At 42.5% G+C, this 27,520-nt stretch overlaps 1 protein-coding gene across 6 annotated transcripts in view; it reads left to right on the top strand.

The window, feature by feature from the left end:
- Nucleotides 1–27,520, top strand: part of COL15A1 (collagen type XV alpha 1 chain) — a 328,870-nt gene that overhangs the window by 68,903 nt on the left and 232,447 nt on the right. The window contains exon 1 of one of the 6 annotated variants that reach the window (XM_045005766.1): nucleotides 5,294–5,341. The exons of the other annotated variants lie outside the window; for them this stretch is intronic. Coding sequence (XP_044861701.1) covers nucleotides 5,314–5,341 — 28 coding nt within the window. The 5' untranslated portion in view covers nucleotides 5,294–5,313. Of the gene's footprint in view, nucleotides 1–5,293; nucleotides 5,342–27,520 lie in introns of those variants that run through there. 6 annotated transcript variants of the gene reach the window in all.

Genomic DNA, 27,520 nt, shown 5'->3' with positions numbered 1-27,520 from the left:
TATGGGTGGGGGTCACTCATTGTCAGATTGTTCCATGGACCCCCCCATAACCTTTGTATGATCCTGCATTCTGATTGGGAAGGATTGAAAAGGGAGAAGAGAGAGGGTAAATATGCATGGCTGTTGGCTGTTAAGGGCATGCCTATCATTGGATGAATTTTGAATTACAGTCTGATAACTGCAAAACTTGGGCTCAGCCCGATCTCCGGAGCTAATGAAGTGCCTTCCATTAGGAACATTCAGTCAGCAGGCTCTCTGAGTTTGAAAAGTGCAATGCACATGAGATACCTCAGATTTGGTTCATTCTGGCCTTTGAAGATAAGGGCCGTGAATTGTCCCTCGGATCGGTTAGGCAATCAGTGCGGAGTATGGAATATTGGCATTATATTGCTCCTGTCTGTTCATTCTGTGCAGCTGGCAGGCTGACACACATTGGAGTTGCAGGAAAATACCCTGGGGCCTTGTACAGTTAACGCTCCACTGTCTGTTGGCTGGATAGGAAGTACTTCATCGGATTCAACAATGTAATCACCTTCTTACCAGCAGCTTTATCCTTAGAGTTCTCTTTTTTTTGGCCAGGTCTGTGAGCACGTGAGCCAGCTCATTTTACACCATACCCCTATGCTGCCTTTCAACATACATACACACAGAATGGGAGAATGTACTTGTCAAAACCCGTTGCCCTCTTGATTCAATTTTCCATATCCTTTCCCTGGAACTGCAGACTCAGACATTGCAGAACTGGCAAGGGATTGGATATCACATCTCCATTTAGGATGGAATGCCACAGAAAATGAAAACAAACCCGCATAGATCCCAGACCATATACTGGTGTATCAGCTGCCATCACCCATTCCCCAGCCTCCCATTCCCAAAGCATTGGCAATATCGTTCCAGGGTTTTCTGCATTTGGCTTCTCCTCTCCATTCAGCTCACTCTTGAGAGGAGCACAGAGCACACAGTGGTAGGTAACAGTGCTCAGAATAGCACTAATTTACAGTCCTATTTTGGCATAGCTTACAGTGAATTGCAAGATATTTTATGCTCCAGAAGTAGAACATTTCCCGATTTTTTTTTGCTTATTTGCCAAGCCAAATACCTCCTTGTGCTCTGCTGGGTAAATTCTGCAGAGGGGCCAGTGGTGCCATGGGGGTCACCTCTGGATAGCCTGTTCTCACCACATTTTACAACCATCTTACTCTTGGCACACAAAGTAATGTAAGGAGAACAGAACACACTTAGAACTCTGTTTCCTTTTCATTGCTAGCTACGTGTATGTTAATGAAACTCAGGAGGAAAGAACCAGTCAAATTCATCAATAACTCCAAGCAATGCTTCAAACATCCTCACGTGCGGTGGCTATGTTGGGATAGTTTTCTGAAGAGCTGAAATTGTAGTTTGCTCCCAAACTATTCCAGAACTGTGGTTTGTCTAGCTGCTCTGGTGTGACTCATTTCTCGTGATGTAATTCTTATAATTTCAAATGACTGAACCCAGATTCAAAGGAGGTCTTGTTCCACAAATGGAAAGTATCCCCATAACATTGAAAACAGACTTAGGAAACTATAAACACCACATGGATGGACTATTTTTTTCTTTTTACCTCTAATAATGACAAACTAAATACCTGGCCTGATTTGTAGAGATATGTTTGTGCAAGACTATAATTGAAAGGGGTTTCCTCATAAGAGACAGTATAATGAATATAGGATTTTCGAGATGTGCCCTGGAAGCTGGGGTTGAGAACACACTGTAGCTGTGTCCAACAGTCACCACAGATGCTCCCTAGTTTCTTTTTAATAAAAGTTGTATTCCTTTCTCACTCACTCCGTTGTTGTTTAATGAACCCCCAAGATTATGAATCTCCTGTGCAGCAAATTGTGGGGTGAGAAGTCTGTGAGTCCCTGACATTTAAAAACAAAAGCCTCACAAAGTTCTGCTGCCCTAATCCAAGGCCCTTGTTTACTTCTCCTGCTCAGATTTGATAAATGTTGCTAGGTACAATTGAGGTTTTCAAAAAATCAAGAAAAGGAAGTATAAGGGAAGTTGCCTTGTGATTATTCCAAATTATAATTGCTTAAGATGCAGTGTTGTTTGGCTATTTTTTTTTCTTTTTTTCAATCAAAACAGTTCAAGAATAATGGAAAAAGGAGTTAATAGTAGGGATGGGGCAAGAATACCATTTTTGGATTTGTCTGGGTAACTGTAGGTTTCAGTGCCATTGCATACTTAATGGATTCTATATTACTAGCGTAGGGGTGCCTTGCATCCAGGGCCAGGTAGCAGATGACAGACTGCATTATGAGGAAATGGATGGGAGAAATCTGGACTGTGGAACTGTGTAGTGGGAGAGACCTGGTGGGAAGACTTTGGGGCTAGGCTGGGGTTGCAAGAGGCAGGCCTAACAGGTGGTTGTGGATGGGGAACTTGGGGGTTGGAGTGGAAGGGGTAGGCTGGGCAGCAGCAGGGATGCATCCCAGGTGTGTCCGCCTAGGTAGGCGGGCCAGGCCTACTGTACTCCTCTCTTCCTGCCACATACAAAGTCCTCTGCTGGGCTAATGTTGGTGGTGGCCCCAGAACAGTAGTACTTGGCATTAACAATCCATTGGGATACATGAGGCAGTTCACCCTTCTGAGAGGCATTATTTCAGGCTGTCAGCAGACTCAGGATGAGGTTGCTGCATAAGTCAGGTCAGGTTGTCAAACTTTTCTTGGGGGACTAGAAGCTATCTGAGATCCTGCCATAATCACAGGACTCCAGAAGCTGGGGCCGTAGCTCTCGTTTGGCAGCTACTTCTGAAGTAGAAACCAACAGGAGATGGTGGGCCAAGAAAAGCCCAGAATTTGTAATGTAACATGCAGAATAATGGCCAACTATTGTACACTAAAGCCAGTTCCTGCTCTTCCCCAAAATGCCATGTGCTACATAGGTGCCAACTTTTCCTGGGTGCTCGACTCCCTCCAACCCCTTCCCCAAAGTCTCTGCCCTCTCCCTGCCCCTATTGGAACCCTTCCCCAAATCCCCGCCCCTTCCCCACCTCTTTCTTGAGCACACCACTTTCCCCCTGCCTCCTCCCACCCAGTGCTTGCTGCTGTGAAATAGCTATTTCGCAGTGGGAAGCGCTGGGAGCTAGGGGGAGAAGCAGGGAAGGCACGCTCAGGGGAGGTGGTGGAGGTGAGCTGGGGCAGGGCGGGGAGCTGCTGGTGGGTGCAGAGCACCCACCAATTTTTCCCAGTGGGTGCTCCAGCCCCGGACACCCACGGAGTTGGTGCCTATTGTGTGATATTGTGTGCCCCTGCAGAGCAGACAGATGGCAGTTTGTAAAGTGTCATCTCAAAGACACATACACACACACACTAATCCACCTGGAACTCAGTTTGCCAAAGGATGAGAGGTCAAGTCAACACTACTGTCTAACTACTCCAAACCTAATGCTCTTAGACCACAAGATATGTACTATCTTCCTCAGCGATGTTCTTATACTCTGCTATTAAGCCTGAACACATGAGGTGATGTGTCATCCCTGAACTAGAGCCTGATTAAGCCACATGTGGTGATGAATCATTCCTGTGGTAGGCTCCAGCCAATCCACAAGCCAGGAGCTGGTCTGGTGACTCTCAGGGCCGGTATATAATCTTCACAGGAAGCCCTGCAGCTTAGACTGCCCAATGTCATTTCATGGCTTAGAACTCTCCCTGCCCTGATAGTGATGACAGACTATACAGGCTTTAGTCTGCTCCAGCCTTGTTCTCAATCCTGTTCTATGCCCTGCCCTTGCACCAATCCAGCTCCCAGCCCTATGCTTGCCTTCTTCTGACCTTGCTTTTAACTCCTGATTCTGGCTTTGACCTCTGGTTCTGGTTCCTGGCCTAACTGCCACTGCACAAACTATTAATTTTGACCATCCACATGTCGGTTTCTGATAGTGCAGGCCCAAGCATAAGACCATAGTTAGTCAGTCAGTCACTTACCCTGGGTAAAATGTTTAGAAACTGCATGTACTAGTGCTGAATATAGAGATTCAGAAGCATTCTTCTGTGATCTTCAGTGTGCTCCTAGGCATGACAATAGCCAGAGAGCTCTTCTGGATCTAGCGGCTGAGCACTGGGACAGACTGAAAGGGTTAGCTGTGTTTTTGGATGCATGGAATCCTTCTGTGTTTCTAAGTAACTGCAAATGTTAACAGCTGAAAACAGTTTAAACAACCTAGTCTCGGCAGCTGGGATGTGGGGATGGCCAGTGAGCTGCTCTGTAACATCACCTGCATTTCTATTTTAGGAAAGCTGTGTTAAATTGTTCCACCACGGGAGTGAGCCCAGTGAACTAGCAGGCTTGTGTGAGTCTTAGGGCCTCATCCTACAGGCCGTTACTCGTGGCAGTGATCTCATTAACGTCAGTGGAGCTATTTGCTTGAGTAAAGACAACTCACATGAGTAAGATTTTCCAGGATTGGGCCTTTAATTTCTATGGTAGCACGAGTTACCAGATAGAATACAGGACTTCTGTTGAAACAGGTTCATTTTTATCATTGTAGGAACTTGGTGCAGAAGGTTACACGAGCTAGCCCAGTACCAAAACCTTGAGTCAGCTTTGTTACGCTTGTGTCTGAGTCAACAATTGCTTCATGCAGAGAGGAAGGTTTTATGTTCAGTGCTAGACTGTACCCAGCCTTATGTCAGCGTGCAAATGGAGCAAGGACTAAATACAATCCGGGCTTTGTGCTCCTCTGAGTGAAGGGCTCTGGGACTAGTGCCAGTCTCACCACTAGTCTTCTGAGGGGGGCTGGGGCCATGGTTCAGTCCCCCTCCTCACCTATCTGCAGAGCTAGCTCTGTGTAGTGGGAAGGACACATTGCACCTGTCAGGAAGCAGGGCCTGCATCACAGCCAGTCTCCAAGCAACCTGATAAGTGCAGCTGGCCTCATGTAGGCTGCCTGATTGGCTCCACCACCTAACTGGTGGGAAGAGTCAGCAGACTGGCGGTTAAGCCCAGCACTAGCACTACACTACACTGCTACTTCAGTGGCTGCGCAGAGCATTTACCCTTGGCTGTGATAGCACTTACTTGTTCCTGTCCTGCTCCCGCCTTGTTCATCAAGATAACACGGATCCGACCCATGGCACTGACTCCTGATCTCTGACTTTGGCTCTGACCCTTGGCTTTGGCAACTGGGCTCTGACTCCAGCTCTGACCTTGGACTCTGATTCCTGGCAACTGACTCCGATTCCAACCACTAAGCCTGACTTCTGCTCTGATCATTAGGCCTGACTCCTGCTGTAACCACTAGGAATGGCCAGCCATGGCCCAGTCAGATGACAGCACCCAGTCACCTGGTGCAAGGTCAGTGCTTCTCCTTGCTCAACATAACTCCAGGAAGTTGTGGGTCTGCATCAAGCACAATACCTCTGGGAGCTCCTGCTGGGCTGGTGTGGCTGTGTACCACCCTTAGTGCAGCATTGTGACTTAAAGATAAAATATACTCATTATTTGTATTACTGTAGTGCCTAGGTGTTCCACTGATAGTCCAGGGCCCCACTGTGCTAGGTGCTGTACAAACGCAGAACAAAATGACGTTCCTTGCCCCCAACGTGCTTGTAGTCTAAGATGAGGTGACAGATGGATGAGACAGACCAATGGGCAAGTACAAGGAAACAATGAGATAGTGTTGGTCAGCATGACAGGCAGTAGTCTCAGCACCAGCAGCCTAACCATTGTCAAGCTTTTTGTAGGCATTATAGCAAAGGAGAGCTTTTCATGAGGGATTTGAAGGTGGATAATGAGTTAGCTTTGGGGATGTTTGCAGGGAGTGCCTACCAAGCACGTGGGGCAGCATGGGAGAAGATATTTAGGTGCTTGTTTGAAAATTTAACAAGTGGACAGTGGAGGCTGGAATCATAGGCCAGTTGGAGCTGAGCGACAACAACTCAACTGTGAATGAGAGATTATAGGTAGGGTTGGGATTGACTGCCAGGGGCCTTGAAAGTGATAGAGAAGGGGTAGCTAGTGGAGGGATTCAAAGAGAGGGGTGACATGGTCAAGTGATGGGTTTGTAAAATGACCTTTGCAGCGTTCTGAATGAAGTGTGCGGGGCCAGAGTTCATTCATCAAGGCCGGAGAGAAGGATGTTGCAGTAATCGAGGTGTGACATGATGAGAGGAGAGTTTAGCTGTGTGGATGGTAGGAAACATCGTATCGTAGAGATGTGATGCAGAAAGAATCAGTCTTGACTACACTACAGAGTTTTGCCACCAAAAGTCTGAGTGGATCACACCCAGGTTACAGGCCTGAGTGACAGGCAGGGTGTGGTGTTATCCCCAGCAATAGCAAAAGGAGATAGTGGGAAGTGTGTGTGGCGGGATTAGGAGCTCTGCTTTGCCCATGCTTAAACTGGTGGCTACACTCCCACTAGGAGATGTCAGAGAGACCTTAATTTCCAAAAGGAAGATTTTTGGCCACTTATTTTGTAATAATGTGACATGAGGCTTGGTCTTTTGGTGCCTGTTTAAGAGGACTTTACAACCTGGCTGCTTCCCCACCCCAGGGGTGCCCCTAAGAAGACGCCAGACTGTGTCTTGGAAGTCAATTCCCAGCTCAAGTACAAAAATTGGCTAAAAGGAGCCAGTCTGGGAGCTAATTAGGTGCATCTGAGTCTATCCAGGCTCAGCACCCTAAGTAAAGAAGGGCTAGTCTTAAAAGCAATCAGGGCTCCCTACCCAGGAGCTTGAGAGAAATAGAAGAACTACTTCACATTCTCCTGTGATGGTCAGTGTGCTCCTAGACATGACAATAGCCAGAAAGCAATTCTGGCTCTAGGGGTATGGTATGTTTATGATTTTGTGAAGGTTTTGGGTGTTTACTGCAATGGTTTTCAAACTGTTTTTCTGGTGACCCAGTTGAAGATAATTGTGGATGCCCATGACCCAATGGAGCTGGGGATGAGGGGTGTGGGAGGGGACTCAGGGCTAGGGAAGAGGGTGGGGGTGTGGAGGTGAGGGCTGCAGGGTGGGGCTGGGAATGAGGGGTTCAGGGTGTGGGAGGGAGGTCTGGGGTGCAGGAGGGGGTCAGGGCTCTGGGCTGGGGGTGCAGGGTCTGGGCTGGGGCCAGGGATGAAGGGGTTGGGGTGCAGGAATGGGCTCTGGGTTGGAGGGGGCTCAGGGATGGGGCAGGGGATTGGGGTGTGGGGTTGGGGTATGGGCTTACCTCTGGTGGCTCCTGGTCAGCAGTGCAGCTGGGGTGCAGAGGCAGGCTTCCCGCCTGTCCTGGCACCGCAGACCGCACTGCACCCCAGAAGTGGCCAGCAGGTCCGGCTCCTAGGCAGAGTTGTACAAATGGCTCCGTGTGGCTCTTGCTCACAGGCTCAGCCACCCCCAGCTCCCATTGGCCGGGAACCAGCCAGTGGGAGTGCAGACCTGGTGCTTGGGGCGGGGGCAGCATGTGGAGCCCTGTGGCCCCCCTCCTAGGAGCTGGACCTGCTGCTGGCCGCTTCCGAGGCGCAGCGTGGTGTTGGTACAGGTTGGGAATACTAATTTTCACTGGCCGGCCACCAGGGTCCCTGGGTGCTGAGCAAGGCAACCGAGTACCTTGCATTCCATGACCCAGAACTGGGTCCTGACCCAAACTTTGAAAACCATTGGTTTACTGCATGTAAAGATGCATGTGAGGAACTCAGCTAGAGACAGTTGCAAACTGTGTGGCATTTTGGTTAAACCAGAACCCTTGAAATAAACCCAAACCTCCAAAGAGGGTTGTATGTGTTTCAACCTAATTCTCCAGAGACCCCTCTCTTGCCCTACCCACAAGAAAGTTTAAACTCAAAACCGATATTGGTATAAGTCTCGTTAGAAAGACTTTCCTTTACAGACAAGGGGCCAGTGTGGAGAACACCAGAAACTTGTTTAATTATTATGTATACAGCCCTGTGTGCATCGTGTTTTACAGCCCAAAATATGTAGGACAGAAATCTGGGGATAACTGGGAGGAAAAATGTCCTACAAAATCTGCCAGTTTCTAGGAGTACTCTGAGATTTGAAGTTGTCAGGAACTATAACCCTCCACATCCCGACATTGGTGCATATTGTAGTATGCCATGTATCTTCCTTCCTAACTTTGTCACCAGTGTGCCATCCTGCTACATTGAATTGCTTCTGTTGAATACAGGGCTTTGCTTTCACAGATGGATGAGCTATTTTGAACCTCCTTGATTTTCTTCCTTTCATCTGCTGGGCCAAATAATCTGTCTTCATCTGCTAGGGCTTTGTCACTCTTAAATATGGATTGCAATGATAAACCATTGACTTACAGTGAATGCTCCATGCAAGTGCTGAGCTGCCAATTAGGTTTTTTGGGGGAAAACATCCAGACAGGCTAGCACTGCAGAAAGACTTTAGAGATGTCGTTGCAACAAGTTTTGAATGCCTGTTGTATGGGGATGCCATGTTATGGAGAACTGTCTTCATGCCTTCTGGGATTGTCCCAAATGGAAAGCCTTCTGGTCGGATGTTAGAAATTTGAAGCCAGAGTTGTTTCAGGGATCTATGCTTCAATTGCCTGTTGATGTTACAGACTTAATGATAAGTAACTACTAGAGCTTTTAAAACCTATTTTAACCCATTTTCCTCCCTCTGTTCTGCTCTTTCTTTTACTCTTCATCTGCTTCTGTACCAACCTAATACCTTAGGCCTATATTTTCCTCCTCCAGAAAATATCCACAGAAGAGAAAATTTCCATAGTCAGAGTATAGAAAGACCCCATTTGTATGGGATCACCCACACGTATTGCAGAATGAGGGCAAAAACGCTTTGTGCTCTTTATTCAAGGGGAGAAGGATGGGCCATTCATTAGGGCAGGAGCATATTTATTATTAACCACTTGCTAAAATAATCTGGAATCAACAGTACTTAAACATAAAGAAGTCAGTGACTCTCATTAACAATGTAATCAGGTAACTTCTGCTTCTCTGGACAGGTTATATAAACCCTAAGCCATTACCAATGGTGATTCCTAAAGCTTGTTAGAACTGAATGTGATAGTAGTGGGTTATTTTATAATAACTCTAGAACAAACCTATTCAATTAAAATAACTGTATTAATAACTGGCATTGCACAATCCCAGAGCACATTGTCTGCCCCCTCTATTCCATGAGAGAGGCCTGTCCTGTGAGAATAGAGAAGTCTCATTTTGAGGATTCTGAGTATATTCTAAGCTTCTACCTGATACACCAGGGCAGGGCAACAGGCCACCCCAGAGGGAGATTGCTGAGTGGGAACAGGCCATCTGGCATGGAGGCTTGATCCAGTGGCCACTGAAGTCAAGAGACGTCTTTAGCAGGTGGATTATTGGTTTTTGTTTCATTCAATTAATATTTATATTCCTATTCCCTGAAATAACACTGTAAGCTCATGGGAGAGCTATACACAGTCTCTGCCCATGTATAGCATCCATGACAGTGAAGGCCCTCATCTTAACTGGAGCCTCTGGGAGCTGCAATAATATAAATATTAAGTAATATGAAGACTAAAGTAGTTGATTAAAAATATTTGTTGTAAAAACAGATGTTTCCATGGAAAATTGGGTAAATCTTCTATGCTGAGTCAACAATATTGATGATTTATTCTTAGGTACAGTACATACAATATGAACAACTCATGAAAGCATGATTGTATTTATTTTATTTTTTTGTGTTGTCCAGGGTGTGGTGAAAGAATATTGTCTTTGTCCAATTCAAAGATAGCTTGTTAGTGGGAAGTACTTCAGGTTTGGTGATTGCTGCTGCTATTTTTCTTTCTGCCACTTTGATCAAACCAAACTGAGTTGCTACATAACAAATGGGGAGGGTGTTTCCATGAGTCTTATGGTCTGGCTTGACTTTCTATCCTACATGTGGCCTGGCACAGAGTATGCCACATCTGCTAACTCTTGTTGTTATATTTCTGTATTATTCCTCCTACACGTTGAAGCCTGTCATGGAAAATAAATAGCACATTAGAGTAGAAGTTATTTGTATTTTTCAGACTAAACTTGAGGAAATATTGTTCACGGTTCTGATCCTGCTAGCACTGATGTCCATGCTTAGTTTCCAGCAGGTGAGCAGTCCCATTGAACTTAGAGGGACTATTCATCTGCTTAAAATTAAGTGCAGGCTTGCGGGTCAGGCTAGCTAGGCACAGTGCTAAAGATGAGAAGAATATACTTGTTCTTCAGTTGACTACAAGTTTACGTCCTCTAAATATGGATAACAGGGGTGTTCACTTATAGTTCAAACTGATAAAAAATTAGCCTGTCACTTGCAATACGCACAGTTTGATGTAGCTTTACGTGGCCAATTAAAATATGTTGCCTAATCTAAACATTAACAAAGAGGTCTTGTGTTAATCTTATTTGTGTTATTCAATTTACTCTGATAAAGCCCTACACACGAGGGGATTGTATTAGGCATATTTACATTTTTTAAAGTGTGCAAAAATTGTATGCATAATTTAGTGTATATATAGATCACCTCGGGCTTGCCACCTATACTTAGACTCCATAACGATGTTGAAAACTGAATTTTTTAAAAAAAGCAATGCCATGAACAGTCACTTACTGTATTGATGTACTAAGATATGATACATTTCAGATTTTTTTAATATATAAACTGGATTTTCTGACATCTAATACACAGAGGTATTTTTTCTTTTTCTCCACTTACAAATCTTTTGGCTAATATGTCCTTCTGCAGAGCGTTTATGTAAAGAAAATTCTATGATGACTAACTTTGAAACATCTGAGGTTTATAAAGTAACGGATTTGGTCTTGTTCTATTTGAATGGACATACTGTGGCTATAATCTTTTGGGTAAGAATAGTTATGTTTAGGCAGTAGACTGGGGCTCAGGAGATTGGGGTTAAATCCAGTCCTGGCCACAGACTCCCTGTGCCCTTTGGCCAAATCATTACACCCCTCCCCCCCAACTTGTAAACACTTAATGCAAGTGCTTAACGTTATGCAAGTAAGTAGCCCCATTGAATTCAATGAGATTTCTTGTATATTTAAAGTTAAGCACTTGCATTAAGCGTTTGCAAGGGGTGGGGGGCTTCAGTCATCTGTGCCTCTAGCCCCATTTTACCGATGGAGAATCATAATACTTCCCAACCTTGCTGTGGGGATCAATTCCTAAATAAATAAAAGGTGCTCAGATTCTAATATTCTATGGTGAACTGGGGCTTGATCTTTTATTTGGCGGTAGAATTGTGCCTAGCTGGCCTGGTGACATAGATTTATGAGCATCCCCTGATCACTTTTACTGCAGTCAAAGAGATTGCATTGTCTAATGATAAGGCTATGCATTGAAAAGACAATAAGTTATTTGGTATTATTTTTTAAAGGGATTGAAATCTGGCTTACTTTGCCATTGCGTGTGCCTATTATATCAGGTATCAGAGGAGTAGTCGTGTTAGTCTGGATCTGTAAAAGCAGCAAAGAATCCTGTGGCACCTTATAGACTAACAGACGTATTGGAGCATGAGCTTTCATGGGTGCATCCGACGAAGTGGGTATTCACCCACGAAAGCTCATGCTCCAATACGTCTGTTGTTATATCAGTTGCACACAAAATTATAATGCAGAGGAACTGTGTGTGCATATACTTGAATACAAAATTAAAGACCATGTTCTTAGGAGCTGGCTCTTAGCACTAAATCTCTAGCAGGAGGGTGGAATTGATGCAATACAGCTGTGCTAGGTGGGGACAGGATTCTAGGTGGCCACAAAAGGGTTACATGCCTGTATGGTGCAAAGCAGAGCTCCATGGCAGCAAGTGTATGCTACCAGGACCAGAGCTGTCATTACACAGATTCTCCTGTCCTCTCCCTTAGGGTTGGGGATGCAGTAGAAGTTACTCCAGCCACTGAGATGTTGCAGACATTGTGTGACCTCGAAGGTGGGAGGAACTCCTCTCTTGCAGATTGGCCGGTTTACTCAGGCTGCGTGCCAGACTCTGGATTTGGGCGTTAAATGAATTTACGGTTTAACAGTTGCATTAGTGTTAGCACTAGAAATGGCTGCTCGCTTGCCCTTTCTGTCATTGGAAAGACACTTCCCTCATAATTGACGATTAAAGTCTGTGTTGTAGAAAAGTTAAAATATGCCAGTTTCCAAAACATAAAGGACCAGGGATTCTCCAGACCCTATTTGCCATCCTAATTATATCTATTCATACAAAAACTAAAATGGCAAAATAAATGACAGTGTATAGAAAATAGGAATCTGGCTCCCATGGGTATTTTCAACAAAATAGGCTGGTAATGATATTGGGGTGATGAATGGGCTTCAGAACATGAACGGCTGTCTATCCTGAGAATACCATTTTGCTTTCTCATTAGCACAGATTCTCCTTGATTCTTGCTAGAATTTCAGCTATTTTAAGGTTGTCACTTTGATATGGTCAGTAGAGAAAGTTCAAGGAATGGAATGTCTTGTGCTTATTACTGCTTTCCTTCCTGGACAGTGGGTTTTATATTTTCTCTGCTGTGTGCCTGATAGAGCCCAGGAGCTCTAAGTGTGCAAATCCTGCAAGTTGTTCAGAGATCAGTTTCTTCTGTGTGACAACAAAATGTGTTGGTTCTGGGCCAAAGGACTGACCAGATCCACTATAATTTTCACTCACTAAATTCTAAGTTTAAAAATCACTTGTTATGACATCCAAATTTGTATTGTTTATACAATAGTCAGCTCCAGCCTGCTCCTTTACATTTGAGCTTTAACTCACAGACCAGCTGTTTAAACATTCAGATCTTTGTGTATAAGCTGTAACACTTTTGTGCAACATTTGGTTTTAAAGTTTGGATCATGTCAAAAGAGACTACTTCCTCCACCTACTGAATGCAGTGCCAACGCAGATACATTTTTCTTTTGATTGTTTTGAATGACAACCTGATGCAATACGTTTTGTCTGATATGTCTTATTACTAAAAGAATTTATTGTGATGCATTATCAGGAAAATATAATTTATTTATTTGTATTACAGTTGCACCTGGGGATCCTAGTTTTGGGCCAGGACCCTGTTGCGCTAGGCTGTGCTTTATAAACATAGAACAAAAAGACAGTCCCTGCCTCAAAGACCTTACAGTATAAGATGAGATGGATTATATAAAATTATTAATGAAGGACACTTTATATGCATATCCTGTAAGTCCAACCGCTTATAATTATTTTTGGAAATGAATACTGTACACTAATGGCTGCTTAATTTCTAAACTACATCCATATTAAAACCTCACCATTTCATTTGAAATGCATATATATCGACTACTAACATGAATGAATCAATGGAGGTAAAGGGTTAGATAGAGTAGGTCAAAAAAGGATTGGATAATTATATGGTTGCTGAGAACTTCACCAGTTTGTTAGGTAAGAATAACTTAAACTAAAAACCAGCGACAGTGTTTGGGAGGTACACTCACCCACAAGCCAGCCTGTAACTCAAGGTATAGTTACACTTACAGTGGAGTGCAGGCACTGTATGCCCCCCTGGCACTGGTATAAACAGCAGTGTAGACAGTGAAGCACTGCTTAGGCAAGCAAGGACATGCCAGAATCTTAGGGTATGTACCTTACACAGCTCTCCACATGCCCAAGCAGTGCCTCTGATGTCTATGCTGCTATTTTGAGTAGTATAGTATCCCACTGCTGGAGCCTTTCCCTGCCACAGTGAAAGACTCCCGCAGCAAGGAAAGGCTCCAGCAATTCCCTGCTGCCAGAATGGTTCCTTACTGCTTCCCCCTTGCTGGAGCCTGTCACTGCAGCGTGTAGCTACACGTACCCTGCAGGCTGCAGCAAGTGTAGACCAGGCCTGAGGGAGGGTTAGGAAGATGTTAGGTTCCCCTGCGGGCAGGTTATTCCATAAATGCCTACTCCAGCAATTCTTGCACTTTCCTTGGAAGCATCAGGTTCTAGCCACTGTTGGAGACAAGATACTGGATCACTGGTTGGGTCTGGCATGGCAATTCCTATGTAATTGATAAAGAATGATTAGTGGTTTGTGGGGATGATCTAGGAGAAAGTTGCTGTTTGCTTAGGATTTTTGTTTGCCTTCTTTCTCCATCCTTTCCAACTGAGATGGGTCTATAATTACTGCTGGATATATCCCTGTGATATGTTAGCCTCTGAAGTAATGCCAAGGCCCAGAAAAGGCTGCTGTGATTAAATATCTTTTCTTTAGATTTGCATCTGAGACTTCGTCTTGAAAGGCTCAGGCCTGCCTCACTAAAGGTCTGACACCAGCCCAAGATTCCAGTGGGAGAGATTACAGAAGAGACATGGCCAAAGAGCTACCCCTCTAAATGAGAGTTGTGCATTTGTAGAACTTGGGCTCTCGCATATGATGATACACTCTTTGCCTTGACAAAGTTATAAATATTATAATAAAAATGGAGAATCGAGAACTTGGGCGGGACTGAGTGCAAACTCTATGCCACTTTCTGCTGGAGTGGTCTCTAGTGTAGGGCCCAGCCGGGGCAAGCCTGCAAGGGATAGAGCAGTACAAGGTAGCCAAAAAACCCCATTCATCAGAGAGAGCCTACAGAGACTCACTACACCCCACAGTGGGTAGCAATGGCTGAGAAGGGGACGTGATCATCTGGCAGGGGGATGTGCTGATTCAGTGCATTCCTACAACTGCTTCCATCAGCTACTGCCTGCCAGACAGAAATCCTGGGGTAGGGTGAGTTTTGTAGTCTCATTGCTTGCTCTCTCAGAATGAGACTCACCAGGGCGCAGAGGGTCAGGCTGGTGCAGGGAGGTGTAAACTGCAGCTTATTAACGGATCAGCCCTTTGGGGCTTTCGTTGGGAACGTTCAAGGGACCTGCTACTGGGAATGTCAAGAAATTGCTTGAAAAATGGCTGGAGACCTTATTGGAGTGAAGACTGTTTCTCTATGCTCTTCCAGAAGATATGCAAGTACTGCATAAAGTCTCTTGGTATGGTAGCTGAAACAATATTACTTGTACGCGAATCATTTGGTTCACAAAACAAATTTTGAAGATGGTTAGATCTGTGAGAAATCTGTCTACCTCAGAGAAAGATATTGGAATATAATGGATTACACTCCCCTGAAGTCCTGTTGAAGTGAAAATGAGGTTTGCAGCAGCTCTATGCCACAGGAATTAATTTTCCACGGTTTATGCAGTAATACTGTGCAATGGATTCAGGTCACATTTGTATCTTCAGACGTCCTGATAGAGTGGATGGTGTTTTTTCACCAACTAAAAACATACTCTGTAGAAAATGACTGGGAACGTAAATATTGAAGGGGATTATTATTTACTTTTAATTTGGGAATAGAATGGGGTCAGGCTTAATTATTTTTATTGGTTACCTACAGTGAAGAGCAAAAGGTTTTATTCAAGTTGCCAATTAAGTGCATTTGTTGTCGTTGACTCCCCTTATATGATGACCAAGAGACACTGAGGTGATGATTGTGGCAATTTGCTTGACTGGGGTAATAGTGTGGAAATTGTTTACACATCAGCGAGTTTACATTTTGTTTTAATCATTAAACTTGAATAACAGGGAAAGTTCTATGTACCCGTCACTTCAAACAGACAATATTTATCGTTATTTTATTTATTATAGTAGTGACCGGATAGCCCAATCAAAATTTGAGGCCCCATTGTGTTTGATACTGGACAAGCACATTCAAATAAATGGTTCCTGGAAGAGGGCACAATCTATGAATACAAGTGACATACAAATAGTGGACAAAGAGGAATATAATAAGAATTTAGATATATCTAGAGTGAGAGATTTTTATATATATATATATATATATATAAAAATTATTGTATTGTTTGATAACTTGAGGGTGTTTCTTGTTTTAATAACTGTGACCTGGGCTAAACAACCTCCAAGGCCCAAAACCTGATGTTTCTGAGCTCAGGATTTAATTATTATTGAGTTAACAGCAAGCTCCATCACTTGCTCTTCTTGCAACAACACATTTAATAATCTCCTACACTTTAGCTATTATAAATCCTTTTATTTTGATTGGCTATTGCACTTTAAATTCCTTGTTCATATTTCCACAAGAAACTTGTTTACCTTGACTTTTGACCCTCTCCCCACTGCCACCCCTATCTATCTACAATCTCCTTTAATATCTCTGTATCCCTTGCTTGCTCTTGTCTTTTTGGGAAGGTTTAGCCTCTGATCCAGTAAGGGTAACTTCTTTTCAATTAAATTGTATTAATAGCTGGTCTTATGTGGAGTGACGGATTGGGGAGGACATTGAAAATTGATGTAGCTGGGCATCTGTTAATCAAAGCACAAGGATTTGCATAATCTCTGGACAGTAAGTGAAACCCACAATGACTTGCAATTCTCTGTGCCAACTGTCTGATGATAGCCCTCCAAGCCATCAGAGTACTGGGAATTGAATAATGAAGACATACGTGTGCGCTGTGGGTTCGTAATTGTCTCAGCCAGAGTGAAGGGATTTTGTACAATCTCATTTCAGAACAATAACAATTACTGATAAACTTCCCTAGAAGTTTCACATATTGTATGGCTTCCCTCAAGGATTGAGGCCATTGGTGATGGGTCTTGCAGAGTGCTTGCCAGGCCTAGTCTTTACTTTGTAAAATGATAGGTATGCCTAACTCGTATACTATGAAAGTACTTCTGATTCTTGAGTACCCAGTATACGGAATTGTTCACAGCAGCATTAACTGGGGCTGTTAAATTTGGGAATTGCAAATTTAACGGCCTATTTTGTAAGGTCATTGCCTTTCTACAATCCTTCTCTTCAACTCCTTCCCTTACTCTTTCCCCACATGGTTCAACCTTGTTTCCAATAACTAAACTTGTAGAGGTCTCAGGAATTTTTAACGGTATATTAAGTTTGTTACAAAATTCTCTCATCCTTGGAGAGGTAGTAGAACTTCCTAAATTTTGCAGCTTGAGACTGTTTCTGTAAATCATTACTCAGATGGTGATTTATGGTTTGTTTGTTTTTTAATACTGATCCAGGGAAGAATGTACTATAGATAGCAAATGAGTCACTGACTCCGAAAGGTTACCAGTAAAATAGACTAACACTAAATCTTACTTTTAGTCCTTCCAGAACAGTTGTATCTGCAAGAGAAAAGTTAATAAAAGTGCTTTTAGTATCCATCATTAATTCCTCTGCAACATTCTGTAGCCTGTTATTACCATTGCTTATCATTAGTATATTTTATGACTGTACAGGTAAGAACATTCTTGTTCATTCCATTGCAATTCAATATTAGGGTATCATTGATACTAATTGTTCCTACAATATTACACTTCTTAGACTATGTGATCACTGATAACAGTACCCTTGTAGAACTTGTCTCCTCTGTTGATTTTAGTTAAGACTCCACGTTTTGTCTTTCTGTTCACACAAATAACCTTTTAGTCAGCAGGCTTACTTTGCAGGCATCTGACTACCTTTCAGTAAAACTTTTGTTGACTTTACACTGACAATATTGTGCAGGACTCTTTTCAAAGCCCATCAAAAGATTTGGGGAGATGTAAATTCAGCATGGTCTTCAAGCAAACAGCATGCTGCCAATGAGTGGTGTATAGAGAGGCTTCTTTTCTCATTTTCCTACAGGCAGAGAAAGATTTGGCTCTCCAAACCTATATTATTTTGATTATATTTATCAGACTAACTCACTGACAAAGTTTATTTCACAGTACTTCATTAATACTGAAATGCTTGGGTTGAAGGTGCTATGACCACTATTCAGGAAGGTTCCTCAGCATGTATGTAACTTTAAGGACACAAGTAGTCCCATTTCCATCAATGGAACTACTTAGGCCCAGCCAAACTTTAAGGACACACAAATTGATCATGCAATGTGTTGAGTGCGTCCTGTGAAGTGCTTTGCATCCTCAGTTCCCACTGAAATCTATGGACGCTGAGGTAAGCAGCAGATCTCAGAATGTGCTCAGTGCTTCACAGCAGTGGGCCCTAAAAGTGCAAAGGACTACTGCTGCAGACAGACCAGTAGGGGAGAGAATACATGTTTAGACTTTTACAGGATAGATTTTTACCATACGGATTCTGAGTTTTGAAAAACACTCTAGAAGATTAATGGAAGATGTCTCATTCTCTCCATTGCACTTCCTGTCTAGCCTTGTTCACTCTGCCCATGCTGCTTGACCCTTTTTCATCGTCTCATGCTCTTGTCTCCATGCCTTTCTTCATGTAGGCCCCTGCATCTGGAATTCCATTATTTAAAAGCTTCTTCCTAGATAATGCAACAAAGAATCCTGTGGCACCTTATAGACTAACAGACGTTTTGCAGCATGAGCTTTTGTGGGTGAATACCCACTTCTTCAGATGCAAGAAATGGGTATTCACCCACGAAAGCTCTTCTTCTTCTTCTTGCATCTGAAGAAGTGGGTATTCACCCACGAAAGCTCATGCTGCAAAACGTCTGTTAGTCTATAAGGTGCCACAGGATTCTTTGTTGCTTTTACAGATCCAGACTAACACGGCTACCCCTCTGATACTTCCTAGATAATGCTTCTTCTAAGAGGAAGTCAATGGAACAAGTCCGGTGCTTAAAGTTAAGCACATGCATAAGTGTGTGTGTGTGTGTGTGTGTTGGATTGGGGCCTTGGAGTATAAATTCTTCAAGCAAAAATATTAAAAGGAGATAATGCCATGCACGTGCATGGCGCTATATAAAGAATGACAATAATAGATTAATTATCCACCTCTGCCTCAGATGTGGCCAAAACTTTTTCTGAGGTAAGTCTTGTAGCACTCCTACTTTCCTGTAAGCTAGTCAGTATTCACAATACCCACATGCTGACCAAAGAGGTGGAAAATACATCCTTAGCATTATTTGGTGGTATCTGTGTGAACCAAACACACTATCGGTATGGGGGGCCTAAATCTCTGCTCTGTTACTCTGGTTTCACACCACTGTAACACCATTCAAGTCAGTGGAATCCCACTGGCATAAAATGAGTGTATCCAAACACCAATTCTGGGTGTTGGTTTGCCTCATGATACATGTGAAATTTGACTGTGGCTCTGGAACTTGTTCAGATACAAGGTATTTTGGGGTGAGCTATATGTAGTTTTTATTGTTGTATAGTGCCCTGAGGTCTTTTGGTGGAGTAATGAGGGGAAGGCGCTTTTAAAATAAAATTTTATTAGTGTTTTTGGTGAGAGAGAGCGATATCTTGTTTTAAGTTACTGCTGTGTGAATAAAAACACTCTCTGATATTGTACCATCCTTTGTCATTGGTACCCTAAAACAATTATTCTTCTGTGATATAATCTCTTGAAGGTATACTGAAGTGTAGCATTTAGAATAGAATATAGTTAATAAAATCCACATCACATAAATAGAGCATAGTTATTAGATAATAAATCTAAAAAACTGGTTTGCCCTCTTATTGTACATGCCCTCTTATTAGCCCTGTCATACTGGAGATAAATGAAGAGGCGCACACAAAACGTTGTTAAAACACTGCAGTTATTGAAATTCTTAGGCTTGCACCTAGACAAACATCTTTTCACAAGCTCAGAATCCAAATGGCTTCATTTCAAACAGTAACTCCATTGATCAATGTATGGAGTGAAACACATTCCTATGGAATATAGGAAAACCTGCAAAGTGAACGGGAGTAATTAGAGCTGTCTATGTGAAGAAAATAGGCAGTGTGTGCTTGGAAACGCTTTGATTTCTTTAATAACACTCTTTCTCCAGACCCTGCCATTCTTTGTTATCTCTGCCAGACTCCTATTTTGAAGGCTGCTGCACATATCTTGTCAAGAAATGAATTTGATACAGAAGGCCAAGTGGTAACTTTTTCATTTTCAGCTCTGAGACAAAGAGTCTAAAATGGAAATGTTCACACTATTGGGCAAACTTTTCTGCTCTGCAGTTATAAATATGTATGATGGCAGTATAAAGGCATGAAAGCTAAAGTGGAGAAGGGTCGTGTTTGGCCATACTCAGTGAAATGAATTTGCTCCCTTTTCCACTAGAGATTCTTATGGAAATTTAGATAGAAAATCATGACAAACACTTAAATGCATTTCCATGTACATTTTCCTGCTCTTAGAGTTCCAAAAGTTAAAGTACAAGTTGTTACAGTTTTCCTTCTGCAATAGAATGGAAGAAATTTAATTCTCTTAGAGTGGCTCTTGCATTTAAACAGCATGAACAGGTAAATGATGGATGAGTGTGTACCATATGTGTGTAGTTTCTCTTAACTAATTTCGACTTTACTGTTTTCCACAGCATAATGATAAAGATGAAAGGAAAGATTAAAAGAATATCAATCGGTTAAATAACATCTGCAAGTAGGATCCAGTCCTGCCTCCACTGAAGTCAATGACAAAACTCCCATTGATTTTAGTAGGAGTTGACCCTTGGGTAACATAAAATATGACTGTGAAAAAGAGGGCTAACAAAAGTATGTTTGCACAGCTTAAAAAAATTCTATAGAATAAAGATGGTTTACTCAAAATGCTTGAAACTATACAGAATCCTAACATCAAATTCAGAACAAGGGTGGTCGTATCATGGAGATGTATAAATTCCACCTCTGTGTGAATTGAAGTGTGTCTTATGGGCATTTCTGATATCAAATGAATGGTCTGCAAAGAGAAACTCAGTAATGTGGCACCCACTTGTTCTGGCTGCATTGAACAACTTATGCAATCTTGCAAAGTATTTTAAAAATAAACCTTAGAAGCATGATAATTAAAGATACCATCTTCACTTTTTCCCTCCCTTGCACAAACATGTTTAATCTTCTCTCTTGTCACAAAGGAATAGTCGATTATCTTTGCAATGCTATTGTCCAAATTGGAGGGCTAAAATGTTTCAGCTGTTAAAGTGATTTAACTAGCTGTCCCTTCACTGGTTTGATAACTAAACAGTCATCTTAGGGTATGGGCAGCGATCGATCCAGCAGGGATCAATTTATTGTATCTAGACTAGATGTGATAAATCGAGCCCCGAGTGCTCTCCCATAGACTCCTGTACTCCACTGCCATGAGAGGCGCAGGCGGAGTCGACGGGGGAGCATCAGCAGTCAACTCACCACAGTGAAGACACCACGGTAAGTCGATTTAAATCGATTCCCCCCCCCCCCGTGTAGACCAGGGCTTAGACTGTTCACTTGTAAAGTTAGTAGTAAAAAGGTCAATCGGGAACAAGTATTTGGATTGCTGTATGGTTGGTATTTGGACTAAACCTGGTATATTTCAAATGGTTTATAATACTGGATTGAGAAATCAAGAGCATTATACATTGTTGCATTATTTAAATGTGTATTATGAAAAGGGAATCTGATTGGCTTGCGAGGATTCAGTTTCACTGCTTTGGTTACACCAGGTAGCAGCAAAACTGGAAGGACTGATGGATCTGGGAGGAGAGGAAGAATGCCAAATTATTTAGTTTTTAAATGGGAGAGTAGACTGAGTATGAAATTGGTAGATCTTTATGGTGTGGGAAGAGTATTTGACCCAGCAAGGACATATGTATCAATGACTGTGGTTGAAAAAATGGTTTGAGGGAGTCCCTTTGTCAAAATTCTGGCAGCACATTTCTGGCCTCTTCATGGTGTAGGAGGGATGTTGCCATGTAATTAGAATAGAGCAGCACAGGGTATTATTCCTGCAGGAACTTCTAACCATCATCAAGAATAGTTATCCAAACAGGCACATTTGTATAACACCATATGAATAAGCGCAGTGCCAGCTATCTAATCTCTAAGATAACGCATATTGGCGCACATTTTACCTGTCATGAAATATGCACTTCTGTTAACAGAAATAATTGACCTCCCTAATAATTCTGTTAAATTGTTTTCAAGGGTTATTCATAAGAATTAAGTGCATGTAAGTTTCTAATATTAAAGAATCATCATGGAGAATACGCATTGTGAATACACTAAAAGAATTAGAGCTTTCTCATGCAGTTTGACTCACTTCTGACATAACTTAGTCCTTGGTCCATACAAAGTGTTCTTTCTGTTCTAACGTGGTGCAGTTATTTCATTAGGGACCAGCTATAGGTGGTAAGCAAAGATCATGGAGTCTAGTCAGTGATCAGTCAGTAAAATAAACTTACATCCCCAAAGGGAAATGCACTATTTTTCTTTTGCCCAGACATAGGCCAGGGCTTCCTTTTCTGAGGGCTCAATTCTCTACTGCTTTGAATCTTGTATAGTCATTTATGTCCATGCAAAGGGAATGTAGAGCACTTTCATTCTGATTTGGTAGGGTTTTACAGCCACTTTACACTCTGCTTGGATGAACAAGTTGGAGGAGAATTAGACCTATAGTACTTCTATTCTATCTCAGTATCCTTAATACAAATACAACTGTTAATTTCAGCCTCATGATTATGAGTGATCAGTGCACTCAAGGTATTGTCTGAAACAGCTGTGGTTCCTATCATAGGCAAAGTAGGAACAAACAGCAAAAGGTCTAGCTTTCTGCAAACAGTTCTTTAACTGTGTCAAAAGTAGACTGAGCAGCATTTGTCCAGGAAAAACTAGTTACCGCATACTGTTAGAATCCTCCTGGGCATTATCCAATGGTTGCATAATTTTGGAATGAACTTGGCATGCTTTTTCATCTCTGCTCACATAGCCTCAGAAAGAAGTTTTGCCATTCTAAAGAGACATTTTGAAAAATTTCAGTTTAAAAATAAAAAAATCTTTTTAGCACTAACTGACAACAGAATATGTATTTGTAGATTATCGGTGCATCTGTTCAGGATAGTGTTTAACCACCTGAGGAGTTTATCAGTAGCCAATTAATGCATACACTGCTTATTGGTTTTAGGCTCTGTCTCCTTTAATTTTATATTTCACATGAATATAAACAGTTGTGTGGAGGTTCAACCAATGTATCTTTCCACTTTGAAAAGAATTTTCTAGTAAAAGGATATGAAAAGGTTATATATTTTCCCTATTAACACCTTTCTCTACCATTGTGAATGTATTCACAGATAATTTTTTCTGACCATCTCTCTCTCTCTCTCTCTCTCTCAGGGGACTTCTTAAGAATTTTGGTCTGACCCAGTATGAGCATGTTCCATTTAGCCCAGTATCCTGTCTTCCCACAGTGGCCAGTGCCAGCTGCTTCAGAGGGAATGAACAGAACATGGCAATTATTGAGTGATCCATCCCCAGTCTTCCAGTCCCAACTGCTGGCAGTTAGAAGTTCAGGGACACCCAGAGCGTGGGGTGACAATTTTGGCCAATATCCTCCATGAACTTATCTATTTTTTTTTCTTTGAACCCAGTTATAGTTTTGGCTTTCAGAACATCTCCTGGCAACGAGTTCCACAGGTTGACAGTGTGTTGTGCATACTTAAGCCAATTTTACTGTTTACTGGCTCCCGGAAATATAGCTGTCCTTTCTGCATAAACTTGTGACTCAGACACTTTCAATTCATTTTCTTCTGTAAAAGCTAAGGCCTAGATTGTACCCAGAAAACTAGAGCTATCAAGCCATTAAAAAATAATTGCATTAATTGCGATTAATCGCACGGTTAAACAATAATAGAATACCATTTATTTAAATAATTTTGGATGTTTTCTACATTTTCAAATATATTGATTTCAATTACAACACAAAATACAAAGTGTACAGTGCTCACTTTATATTGATTTTTTTATTACAAATATTTGCACTGTAAAAAACAAAAAATAGTATATTTCAATTCAGCTAATACAAGTACTATAGTTCAATCTCTTTATAATGAAAGTTGAACTTACAAATGTAGAATTATGTACAAAAAAAATTGCATTAAAAATAAAACAATGTAAAACTTTAGAGCCTACAAGTCCACTCAGTCCTACTTCAACCAATCACTCAGACAAACAAGTCTGGTTACAATTTGCAGGAGATTATGCTTCCCACGTCTTGTTTACAATGTCACCTGAAAGTGAGAACAGGTTACAAAACCTAGTTAGGTATGTTTCTTGACAGGGACATGAATTCTGAGACAACTAACTTTTCTGCTAAATAGTTCAGATCTTGGCTTAGAGGAAAGCTGTAGGCTTCTAATGTTCACCTTTAGACTGGACACTTTCATCCCATGGTGCTGGGACAATTTGTATAGTGAAGGGGCTGAGAGCCATTGAACCAAACTGTAAACTCTGTATATAATGGAAACCATTTCAAGTCAGGGGTTGTGGCAGCAGCCGTAGTTCCAGCACCTATGCTTTCATCTGGATAGAGCCCTAAATCTATAGGGACAGATTTTCAGACATTTGCCTCAATTTTTGTGCTTGTCTGTATTTGCAGGCTCAGTATAAGATCACTTAGATGTCCAAATACGTGATCTGAGCACAGAGTCAGATATTTAGATGGCTAAGTGACCTAACTTGTGTCGACATAATAACTGGACCGCAAAATTTCAGTTTCAGAAAGAGGTGCCCAGTTAAGCCTGAGCTGAACAACTAGCCTATTAAAATCTAAAGTTTTGCTGTTGCATTTTGTAAATGAAAAGCACTTCATGATTATTTTCCTTACTTTAAAATAACATAAAAAACCCAGACAGGACCCCTAGACTGTTTCAGGCTGCAGTTCACCATCAATCCAAACCAAGATGTGCAGACTGCCGAACGGATCACTGGAAATTGACCTCGCTCAGGAAGAGGCTAATCTTTACAGAAAACTGACATTCCGGAAAAGAGGCCAAGTTTTTTTTCTGATGAGTTAAGCACTAAAAACTTAAATTGCTGGGTAAACTCAAGCGAAAAACAGGTTAATAATTGTATATTCAGTTACAATAACTACACAAAATTATAATTTACATAAATGTGTTCTGTAAACATGAGTGGGCTGGACGAATCCCAAGAAGTTGGAGTTTGAATTCTGCTCTTGACCATAAGTTTCCAGAGTTGTAGGATCCAGGTCCAGACTGTGGGGCACCTTAGCTGGTGTAAGTTGCCATGGCTCTATTGAAGTCTGTGGGGCTATGGCCATTTATTCCAGTGGAGATTTGCTCCTTTTTCTGACAATGGTAGAGGTTCAGGGCTGACTTTGGAGACCCGGGAAACCAATGAATGACAGGTGTGCCCCTCCCTTAGCCCCAAATGGCACAATAGCCTCAGATTTAATTTAAGGCTGTGGGGTTCTATTGCTGTTTGAGCATTACTGCTCGAGGCTCTGTTAGCGCTGCCTAGTCTCCAGGTATGTCTGTTCTGCAATCCCGAGGTGTGACTGAAACATGTGTAGACATACTTGAACTAGCTTTGATCTAGCTAACTCAAAACCCAAGAGCAGTGAAACTGGCACCCCTAGCTATACAGCCCTCCTGCCCCTCCTATCCCTGGGTATGTATTTGAACAGCTAACCTGTGCTGCTACTTATGCTGTCATGGCTTCACTGCTGTTGTTGTTCAAACTAGATACCCAAACTAGCTTTGAGTTGAGTCTACGTATGCTGCAATAACACCTCTGACTGCAGTGTAGCCATATCCGTAGCTAATTAGGAGGCAAGGTTGAAGGGATGATGGTCTTTCCTATACATAAATAAGCTTGCTGGGCACCTCTAACTTTCCTAAAACTAGCCATTTTGGGGGATGAAGCCCCTGAATGCTGGGCTTTCCGGGGCCAGCTGCTTCACATTCCAACAAGGCCTTGTGACCTGGGCCTGACTGTTATCTCACACTGGTGTAAATCAATGAAACAATCCTAGCATAAACACAGTGTGAAATAGTAATGAGGCGCGAATATCTGTGGAACTAACCCTGTTTAGCTTTGGTTCAGCAGATTCCAATAGGATGGATTCAGGCAAACTTGGATTTTTCCACTTGTCTGACTCTGGTCATAATCTTTTTCCTATTCCTAACCTTTCATTAGAGGTACATTTTTTCCAAGCAATTTGGTGATTTGCACATGCACCTCACATTAAAGTAGTTAATCTGACGAGATCCAGTTATTATTGTTTGTATTTTTTTTTAAGACAAATCCTCTTTCATTCTCCTCCTGCACAAGTCAGGCTTTCATTATTACCTTAATTCAATCTACCTCCAATCACATAACACTGTTTCCCTCCTCCTCCAAATTAAGTTTTTATTTTAAACCATATACATTCCCTATTATGAAGCAGGGGAACCTACTCCAGTTATGAAATAGAAATATACTTCTCAGGTGCTTGAAAAAAACTTGGGGCCAGATCATCAGTTTCTGTAAACCAGTTTTGCTCCATTGATTCCAATGAAGCTATGCCAGTTTACAGCTGCTGAGAATCTGGTCCATGAGCTTCACCAAAAAGCAGAGGTCAGGAAGAGTATCTCTGTTCCCCCCTTTCTCTCTCTCCCCCAGCTAAAGTGAGCAACAAGATAATGAAAGAATGATCAGTGATGAGGGGGAACCATTAGAGCCTTGAACCCTTTAACTCTCCTTGCTCACATAGATGTTCTGTACTGTTAAGGAACTAGGACAGGAGGGGACAAGGGTGTGGGGGATTACTGCATCACTTTCTTATTGGGGCTAACAAGGAAGAATGACAACGTGGAGTCAGGAGGAGAAAGGGAGAAGCTGGGTCTTGTATGATCCCCCATCACTAGTCTCAATTTTTTCAGCAGTTTTGATGCACAACAGATGCCTCCAAACAATGCCCTGCCCTCCAGGTGGGATTAAGGTTTAGGCAACCTAGGGCCTAATTTGTTGGGGGTGGGGCAGAAGGCAACCTGAATGTATCAAGTCACAATGCTGTTCATGCTAATTTGGCCCTTGCATCCCACTGTGGTGACTGAGCAGCAGCAGCAGGGCCAAACCTGAATGGGCAGTGGGGCGACCAGTGCTGCTTCCCCTCACCACTGCCATGGGGCTAGTTCCTGCACCGTACCTTGGTTAGACCAGCTGGAGCTTTTCTGCCATCATCTTGTTACTAGATGGGGAGCTGTGATGAATGCTTGCTTGGGAAAGCCAGCCAGGAGAGGGGTGTTGGGGAACCCTCAGAGGTAGGCAAGAAGGGGTTAATAGGGCAGTGTCTGTGAAGCTGGAGCTTGTCAGACTGACCTGGATAAGAGAGGGTTAATTTAACCCTCTCTAATCCAGGTCAGCCAGCATCTGACTCCCACTGCCCAGAACTAAGCAACATTTGGATGTGCTGGGGTTAATAGATCGGTAGCATAGCTATGTTGTCCAGGACAGAGTTAATATAAATACAACTGTACTATGGGAACATCTAGTTTAGCTGGTCAGTAGAGGGGCCCAGTGCTTAGTGTGTAATGAAAGAGGTGCTGGGGCTCAAGTAATATTTCTGATGCAGAGGTACTGGGGCTATGAACTGCCAAGCCTAGATGTATTGGGGCTCAGCCCTGGCAAGCCCTGCCACAAATTAAGCACTGCGGGTAGCATACTTTTGTGTGCCTCATGCAGGAAGCTGCTGTAGGACTTCAGAGGAGATCATGCTGGGCTGCATATGCTGCAGAGGAAGAGAGTGCAAAAGTGTGAGGGGAAAACAAGTGGCTGATAGAAAACTCAATTTTGAGGATGTCGGGTTCTACAGCTGCAATC

The sequence above is a fragment of the Mauremys mutica genome, chromosome 2, assembly GCF_020497125.1.
Source record: "Mauremys mutica isolate MM-2020 ecotype Southern chromosome 2, ASM2049712v1, whole genome shotgun sequence".
NCBI classification, from domain to species: domain Eukaryota; kingdom Metazoa; phylum Chordata; order Testudines; family Geoemydidae; genus Mauremys; species Mauremys mutica.
The sequence above is the reverse complement of the archived record's forward strand: the minus strand, read 5'-3'. Positions and strand labels throughout refer to the sequence as shown.